Below are 9,172 nucleotides of genomic sequence, written 5' to 3'. Positions count from 1 at the left end.
GAGCTAAATGAAATTGTTAGTCCCAGTTAAAGTAAATCCATTGAATATATGAGACTTGTTAAATCAACACACATGTAAATTCAGTGATTCAATGATCTTACTAAATAGGGTAGCCAGCAGATGTAGTGGTTTGAGCATGGGATTATGGTTTTAGATTGGCTTGTATTCTTGACAAACACTATGCAAGCTTAGTTTTTTGTGAGTTGGGCTATGTGGCCTGTCTAGTAGAGTTTCTTTCTGACGTTTCGCCAGCATCTGTGGCGGCATCTTCAGAGAATGCTTTGCCTGGAAAAAGTGGGTGTATATATACTGTGTGGCCTGGGAATGCAGGAGTGATTTGCATGTGTATTGTTCTGTGTTGATGGCTGGCCTCAGCCTGGAGGCTAATGCAAACGAGGATAATGTCGCTAACTGGTGATCATTGTCTGCTGGGAAAGTCCCTGACTCTAAACGGTTTCCCATTTGCGTTGCTGAGTCCTATTTTGCTATTCTTAGGACTGATAGCCAATTTTGTTCACTTTAAGGGTTTCTCTTTCCGATTGAAATTGTCCAGGTGTTTGTGGATTTCAGTGGCTCCCTTTGTATCCTGACATGGTAGTGGTTGGCATGGTCCAGAACTTCAGTGTTTTCAAACAATATTTATAACCTAGCATGGTTAGCGGCATGTCTGCTACGCTGATTTTTCCTGGCTGACCCAGTTTGCAGTGTCTCTCGTGTTCCTTGATTCTTGTTTGCACACTGCGTTTGGTGGTCCCTATTAGACTTTTCCGCAGCTGCATGGTATCAGAAACTCCTGCGCTGTGAGAGGGTCTCTCTGGTCCTTGGCTGACGAAACATTTTGCTGAATTTTCTTCGTCGGTTTGTAAACCATTTGAAGGTTGTGCTTGTCTTCACTTCTTTGGGTATTCCTGGCCGGCAGCCCTTCTGATGTCTGAGCTGGAATAACCATTGGCCTGTAGAGCCCGGTCCAAGTGCTTCAGTTCATCTTCCAAGAAGTGGGGTTCACAGATGCATTTTGCTCGGTCTACCAGTGTTTTGATTGTGCTCTTTTTTGTCCTGGGTGATGGTTGGAGTTCTTGTGCAGGTATCAGTCTGTATGTGTGGGTTTTCTGTATACTGTGTGACCCAAACATAGGTTAGGTTGCGGATGACAAGGACATCCAAAAATGGCTGTTCTTTCCTTTTCTTTTTCGTAGTGAATTGGATGTTGGGGTGGATGTTGTTCAATGGTCCAGGAATACAGTCAGGTCTCTTCTCCATGGCTCCAAATGGTAAAGAGTCATCCACGTATCGGAACCAATTGTGGGCTTTTTCGGTGCTGTTTCCAGGGCTTGCTTTTCAGAGTGTACTGTGTAAAGTTTCTATCAACGGTCTTAGAGGGCTCCCATTGCTACTCCATCTCTCTGTTCATAGAATCCGTTGTCCCACTGGAAATAGCTTGTGGGAGGCAATGTTTGAACAGGGCTGTGATGTCTTCTGGAAAAATCTGTTGGATGAGTGTCATGGTGTCCATTATGGGGACTTTGGTGGATTGGGAGACCACATCAAAGCTGATTAAAATGTCTCCAGGTTTTAGTTCCAGGTTTTGATTTCAGGAATGAGCTGAGTCCTTGTATAGTGGGGGGTCTGCCCTATATGGGTTTGTAATTGTGGCCAGAAACTTGGCCAAATCATAGGTGGAGGATCCAATGGATCACTAGGGTCGGAGTGGAATGGAATCCTTGTGGATCTTGGGAAGTCCATCATTAGTCTTGGTGGGCGAGCCTCAGATTGCACAACTTTTGTCTTGTGGTTGCTGAATTTGGAGTTTTTGATCAGGGTGTTTGTTTTTCTGCTGATTTTGCTAGTTGGGTCTTATTTCAGCTTTTTGTATGTTGTAGGATCCAGAAGTTCCTTGATTTTTTGTTTGTATTGTTCTGTATCCATGATTACTGTGGCATTGCCTTTGTCCGCGGCAGAAAATGATTTCTGACAGAATAGGCAAAGTGGTTAGGAAGCACAACCTTCAAATGGTTACAAACGGATGAGAAACCAGCAAATGCTTCGCTCAGCCAAGGGCCAGAGAGACCCTCTCACACCACAGGAGTTTACCGCATACCATGCAGCTGCGGAAAAGTCTACGTAGGGACCACCAAACGCAGTGTGCAAACAAGAATCAAGGAACACGAGAGGCACTGCAGACTGGGCCAGCCAGATAATAAGCAGTAGCAGAACATGCGACAAACCATCCTGGGCATAAAATACTGTTTGAAAACACTGAATTCTGGACCATGCCAACCACTACCATGTCAAGATGCACAGGGAAGCCATTGAAATCCATAAACATCTGGATAATTTCAACCGGAAGAAGAAACTCTAAAGTTAACAAAATTTGGCTACCAGTCCTGAGGAATAGCAAAATAAGGACTCAGCAAATGCAAATGGGAAACCATTCAGATCAGGACTTTCCCAGCAGACAACTGATCACCAATTAGCAGACATAATCCTCTTTTGCATTAGCCTCCCAGCCTGAGGCCTGCCATCAGCACAGAACAAATCACTCCTTCATTCCCAGCTCACACAGTATGACCCCACTTTTTCCAGGCAAGCATTCTCTGAAGATGCCAGCCACAGATGCTGGCGAAACATCAGAAAGAAACTCTACTAGAACATGGCCACATAGCCCGAAAACTCACAAAAGCTATGGATGCCGGTCATGAAAGCCTTCAACTTTACTATGCAAGCTTCTATCTGACCATAAATGGCAGAATTACCATATACGATACTCGACTATAAATGGACCTCATGTATCAGTCAAGGGCAAGTTTAGGGGCCAAAATAGATTTTTATTTGACCCATGGAGAAGTTAGAGTGAAAATTTAGGAGCAAAAGATCTAAAGAATGAAGAAAGGAAATAATGCCAAAGAACTTATAACATTCCAGAAGGTCTAAATCCTCTGTACCTTTGGAGAAAATTCTTAAGGAACATGGCTCAATATTTATACAGTATATAACATCCAGGTTCAAATTCTGAAAACTGCAGGCAGGGCTAGAAAATACTCCTGTCTAAATCCTTTGAGCGTTGTTGCCAGTCAGGGTAGAAAACATTGAGTTAAAGGAACCAAGACTCTGACCCTAAAGAAGACGGAACCTGGGAGTTGGAACAGACTGGCAAAAAAAGCCAGCTTTCTGGCGGCTTGAGAATGTGGTATTTAGGCACTAGCTCTTATAGACTAGAGTCCAGTTCATCAGATGCATGACACAATGAATCATTAGAGCTAAAAAGTCCAAATATTGTGTTATTTTTGACTAAAGTAGACCCACTGAATCAACTGGATTTGCCTCTGTCTTGACTCAACCATTCAATTACTGATTGAATGGGTCTGCTCTAGTTAGAATTAATCAATCTATGCCGATTCAGTTCATTTTGTGACATTGTACTAAATCTTGCCAGTATGTAACTGGAATGTGATACTAACCTGAGAGCCACATTAAGAAGAAAGTTTTTCAGCTCTTCTGATGATAAATATCTCTCCTTTTCCTCATCTGAAAATTCTCTAGGATGGTACTGTGTGGTTGCATTTTTGGGATAGGTCCTAAAAGAAATGAAATGCACTTGAGAAGTAATTGGCAGGTAGAAAGGAAATTTGCAACAGCAAGGGCAGAAACAGTTATGATACTGTACATTAGTAGTATAATTTCTATGCCTCTTCCAGCATTCTTCACTACGAGGCTGGCAAGGGGGGAGTTGCAAGCCAATACCTGCCCTCCAGATGTTCAGGGAAGGCCCCATTCCTGTTTTATGTGATTCCTCTCTCTGTAATAGTGAAGTTTATATGTCTCACTTTCACACTCTCACTAGATAGCACTGGTTGCTGCTGATGGGGATATGAAAATATAAAAGTAAGCCTGACTGCAGTAGAGAAGTAGTGGACAACTTTAGAGGATTGAGGGGGGGTCCATCTGAGACCCCTGAGAGGCCATCTGGGGGGTCCATCTGAGACCCCTGAGAGGCTATACCAGATACAAAAATATTTTCCAGACAAGGTGCAAAGAACTGGCTATTAACTTTAAAGCCCTACATGGTTTGGGTCCAGGCTACCTATGAATCGCCTCCTCCCATATAATTCTCCCCATACACTCCAGTTCTTTGTCAGACATTTACTCCAGACAGCTGGGACTAGGTTGGCAGCTGTCATCCAGAGGACTTTTTTTCAGCTGCCTGTAGATTGTGGAAAAACATGCCAGAAAAGTTTTGAATTGGAATATGCTGTCTGAATTTAAAACACCATTAAAAACTAGTCTCTTCTGGCAGGCCTATCCAGATGATTTTAAATTGTGAATTTTAAATTATGAATTTTTAAATATGGATTGATTGTTTCAACTTGTATTTGTCTCATTTGTTCTTTTAAATTGATGTTTTTAACTGATGGTGTGTGTTTTAACTGCTGTTGTAGGCTGTGTATTAATCTGTTGTTCCCCATCTCGATCCTGGAATAGACATGTATGTGTGTGTCAGGGGAGAATCCCCTCCAGTCCCTTGCCAGCCAGAGGACATCAGAGGTAAAACTCCTAGTAGTACTAACTGAGATTGAACAAGGAGATTCCCACTATTTTCCAACTGGGACATCCCTTTCCAGACATAGGAGACACAGCACAAGTGGGAGACAGGGATCTGTCCCACCTCCAAAGGGTGAGATGTGGATATTGCACATTTCAAATTAGGGTCCAGAACACACTGCAGAAATAATCCAGTTTGAGACCGCTTTATCTGCTCTGGCTCAGTGCTAGGGAGTACTGGGATCTGTAGTTTTGTGAAACATTTAGCCTTCTCTGTCAGAGAGCTCTGTGCCATAATAAACTACAATTCCCAGGATTCCCTAGCACTGAGCCAGGGAAGATAAAGTGTCTCAAACTGGATTGTTCTGCAGTGTTTTGAACCTTGGTCTCCAAACTGGAGGATCCCTTCTCCAATACAGATCGTGAAAGAAATGAATTGAATTTGAAATAAATATTTGGCCTTAAATTAAGAGATACACTATTTCCTCACATTATTTAAAACAGGGATTTTATACATCTTATACTTACCATTTTGTTTGCGTTCCTGTCACTTTTTCTTCTGGGACTACCTGTGTAGCTGTGTGTTTCTCAAGTTGTCGAATAGTGAAGTTCTTGTCTTGATAAGATGTACAGTCCACATAGCCTTGTTTATCAGTGGATGCATTTCTCTTATGGAATTTAATCCGAACCCCAAATTCTTTGTGTGGACGAGATATCATGAACTTTATCTACAATTTCAGTGGAAATATTTTTAATGGAAAATTTCCTTGGAGAAGCGTCTGTTCTGTTCATTGTGGGTTGATCACAGCATTGTATGGGGTTTTTTTTTGCCTTGTTTTTAGTTTATTTATAAATAATCTGTTTAATTACCTATTTTTGAGTGTGCAATGTCTTGAGCTTATGGTACAAGGTCAACTCAGAAAGTGTTAAAAAAGTATCTTTAAGATCTCATAAAATGCTTGTATCTAAACTGGTTTCGTAGATTAATATATAAAATACATTGGTCCTCCACATTTACAGCTTCAACTTTTGAGGATTTGATTATTCATAGATTTCATTATTTTGTTCTCCTTAAGAATCTCTAGGTCTCCAGTCTGACACTTCTGGAATTTGACCATAGAGTCATGCTGGAAGACCTAGACATTCCCAGAGAGAACACTTCTCTAGACATTTGTAGGTCCTACAGCATGATTCTATAGTCAAATTAGCACAGATCTTGACCGCAGATCTGCACCAGAGATTCCTACTAGAGAGGTGGTTTCTTATTTGCAGTTTTTCCACTTTCCCAGGAGTCCTGAGCCTCTAACACCAGCGAATGTGGAGAGCCCACTGGACTTATCATTTCCCAATGCATTTTATATATTAAGAAGACTCTCAGATCATGCATGAAGGAATAGGAAATAAATTGTGGAGAGCCAGCATGACATAGTGATTTGAGTGTTGGACTACGACTTTGAAGACCAGGGCTTGATTCCCAGCTCAGCCATGGAAACCCACTGGGTGATCTTGGGCAAGTCAGAAGAAGGCAATGGCAAACCTCCTCTGAACCAATCTTGCCAAGAAAACCCTAAGATAGGGGTTGCCATACGTCGGAAATATCTAAAAGGTCCACAACTAGGATGGATGGAAGATGTATGTAGATTATTCAGTAAATGAATTTAAGATGAACAGAGATCTTTAAGGCATTTATACCATAACAAGTGTAAAATCAAACTATAAAAGAGGTGGATATTAATTGTTGTGTTGCCCACTACCATGATGTAGACTTGCTTAGTTAACAGAGCATGTTTATTTACTTCTCCCTGGATTCAACAGAACCTGCTCGACATGGAGGATTGTATGCTGTAAAAAAATCTATCCCATCATGGCATGCAGTATGACTTGCAAAATCCAGGTAGTTTTACAGTTATCAATAGGCATATAGACAGAAGGAAATGGGGAGAGCCAAGAGCGTATGTAGTGGGCATGTATTGTAGGTTATTTTGGTTATCTTGGGGTTGATTTGTTATAGAACCTTTGGGTTTTCAAGTATTCTGATCAAATTCTGCACAATATATCTGGAGTATCTGTTCAATGAAACCTTACACGCATTACCACTTCAGTTTCCTCTGGATAAAATTCACTGTTGGGCTAAGAGTAAAAAATATTTTCTCTGAACTGATGCTCACTTTTTGTGATGCCCTATAGTTCAATTTCCTACATAGTTCATGAAATTTGAAGGGACCCTAAGAACATAAGAGCACGGATGGGTCAGACTAAGGTCTGCTGGTTGAGCACTCCATTTGCAAGGAGGCTAACCAATGGTCTGTATTGGTTGTTTGTTTATATCCCACCCTTTCCCCAAAACTGGGACTCAGGGCAGCTTACAATATTAAAAAAACCATACAATTTGTGGGAAACCTACAGGCAGACTGTAAGTGCACCCTCCTGTTCATGCTCATCAAGATATGGAAAAATTTTAGGTACCGGTATAGATTTGTGTGGAGTAATCAAAAGAAATGTGCCCAGAATCCTAATTTTTATGATATCCTGAATTAATGCCTACAATATCTTATTTAAAGTAGACATAAAAGACAATAGCAAAGGCCCTGCATCACAGACATAGGCTGCTGCCACTGAGCAAAATTAATGCAGTTCGGCACTGCTTTAATTGTTCTAGCTCCAACCCATGAAATCTTGGAATGTGTAGTTGCAGTACTAGAAGGAAAGCTAAATATCCCACAAGGCTACAAATCCCAAAATTCTATAGCATTGAGTCAGGGCAGTTAAAGTGGCATCAAACTGCATTATTTCTGCAGTACAGATGCAGCTGTAGTAATGAATGCATAAATAACTACATACTGTATCATCCCCTGACCTGACTCCTCAAACCTACTTGAAAAGGCAACAGGTGCACAAAGTATTGGAGAGCTGTTCTGATGGTGATTGGGGCACTGCAGGTTGAGGTGTGGTGCAACAAGGAAGTGTGCCAGGGATCCTGCTTCTGATGTTGCACCACTGCTTACTGGAGGAGGGGGCTGGAGTCATCCTGATGCACCTCCATAACCAGCAGAACAAACTTCTATTGCTCAGTGCAGATACTGACCTTTAAGGTAAGTTGGAGGGCCATTTCCAACTGTGGCAATAGTACCAAAATAATAAACATGAATACCAATTATGAAGTCTAGCTTACATGTTTGTAACTGTTCAAAAAGATGGAAGACATAGTAGAATTGAGTAATATAGCTAAGAGTTCTGACCCTACTTCTTGATTCCTTAACCGATTCTTCTTCAATTTCCTTCTCACTTCCCAGTGAAACCCAAGGTTTGCGCACAGGAGGTTTGTAAATATATTCTTCTTGGATCCCTTCTTTAATTTCTCCTTCCTCTTCCTCTTCCTCTGGAGGCTGTCAGGAGAAATATTTGCAAAAGTGAAGATGAACAGATATTTCAAAAATAAAAGCAAACACAATATTCAATTGGTTTTACTGCATATCAATCTCAGCAATTTCTTTTCATGAGATTGATATCTGGCACATGTGAAATAAAATGTTAATAGTTTCAAAAGGCCTTACATTCAAAATACTCTCCTTGGCCTCTTCCGTTGCAATAAGATAAAAGATCTGCCCATATTTTAGTTCTCTGTCAAATACAACCAGAAGTTCTTCTCCAGGATAATCCTGTGTAAATACAAACAATTGAGAGATTTTAAGTGGAACTGACTTTTGTATCAAGGCAAAATTCATTTTAACGTTGATGGATCTAAGGACTTGGCAGCCGTTATTCTTTGTCTAGCACTGACTGCTTCAGAAATGCAGCCTCCCTCAAGCAGTTAGGCTCAGCTGACCTCTTTCCAGAGCTGAGAAGTCTTATATTTGGACTACAGTGCTCAGAACCCACAACCAGCATAGTCATCCTAGATGGGGGATTCTGAGAGAGGTAATACAAAAAGAATTATTTTCACCCAGTTTTGCCTCTTTTTAGGTCATTGTCACTCATCCCATGAAGAATATTATTAATGTAGATTTGGGAGTCTTCAAAAAGGCCAGACAATTGAATTTTTATCTGGATTTTTATAAAAAACCTACTGATCCCCCAGCGTGTATCACCTTCATCTGGTGCCCTACTTTGAGAAATTCTAACGGAGAAAGATTTGGTGATATTTATTGGTCAATTTTTTAAAGGTGTGGGGAAGGAGGAATAGAATTATACAGCCAACTAAAGAAAGAAAGCCACAGTTAAATATCAGAATGCAATTAATAGATACAAAATCAAGCTAAACCTCATGGATTGTTACAGTTTTGTGGATACATAGGTTAAATTGCAAATATCAAATACTGTAAGTACAAGTATGCATAGAACTGAGTTTATGGGAAATGTTTGAACGAAGTATTGTGGTGACTGTATGAACATGTTAAAATGCAAGAATCGCTGCTTAAATGTGATTAGTGTATTATCCTTCCATAATCAATAACTTCCACTTTACAGAGAGAAGCTAATTTTCTTCCATCTTGAAGTCTTACCAACCATAATGACACTCATTATATCTGCGATCTATGCCAAGCATTCTCAAGTACTTAAAACTGGTCTTATTTTCCTAAGGATTTGTAATAAACATACAAGAAACTCCATTTCCCACACAGTAATAAAACAT

General features: G+C 40.6%; 2 protein-coding genes across 5 annotated transcripts in view; one reads left to right on the top strand and one right to left on the bottom strand.

Moving 5' to 3' along the window:
• DDAH1 (dimethylarginine dimethylaminohydrolase 1) overlaps positions 1-9,172 on the top strand; it is a 336,716-nt gene that overhangs the window by 258,469 nt on the left and 69,075 nt on the right. The window lies entirely within an intron of this gene.
• Positions 1-9,172, bottom strand: part of DNAI3 (dynein axonemal intermediate chain 3) — a 60,883-nt gene that overhangs the window by 30,551 nt on the left and 21,160 nt on the right. For all 4 annotated transcript variants that reach the window (XR_006103428.1, XM_042462191.1, XM_042462193.1 and 1 more), the window contains 4 exons: positions 8,094-8,198; positions 7,779-7,925; positions 5,068-5,267; positions 3,459-3,575 (listed from right to left, as the gene is read on the bottom strand). Coding sequence is in view for 3 of the 4 variants with exons in the window: in XM_042462191.1 (XP_042318125.1) it covers positions 3,459-3,575; positions 5,068-5,267; positions 7,779-7,925; positions 8,094-8,198 (569 nt within the window). In the remaining variant the exon portion in view is untranslated. The remainder of the gene's footprint in view (positions 1-3,458; positions 3,576-5,067; positions 5,268-7,778; positions 7,926-8,093; positions 8,199-9,172) is intronic.

Source organism: Sceloporus undulatus, chromosome 4 (genome assembly GCF_019175285.1).
Source record: "Sceloporus undulatus isolate JIND9_A2432 ecotype Alabama chromosome 4, SceUnd_v1.1, whole genome shotgun sequence".
Lineage (NCBI taxonomy): Eukaryota > Metazoa > Chordata > Lepidosauria > Squamata > Phrynosomatidae > Sceloporus > Sceloporus undulatus.
The sequence above is the reverse complement of the archived record's forward strand: the minus strand, read 5'-3'. Positions and strand labels throughout refer to the sequence as shown.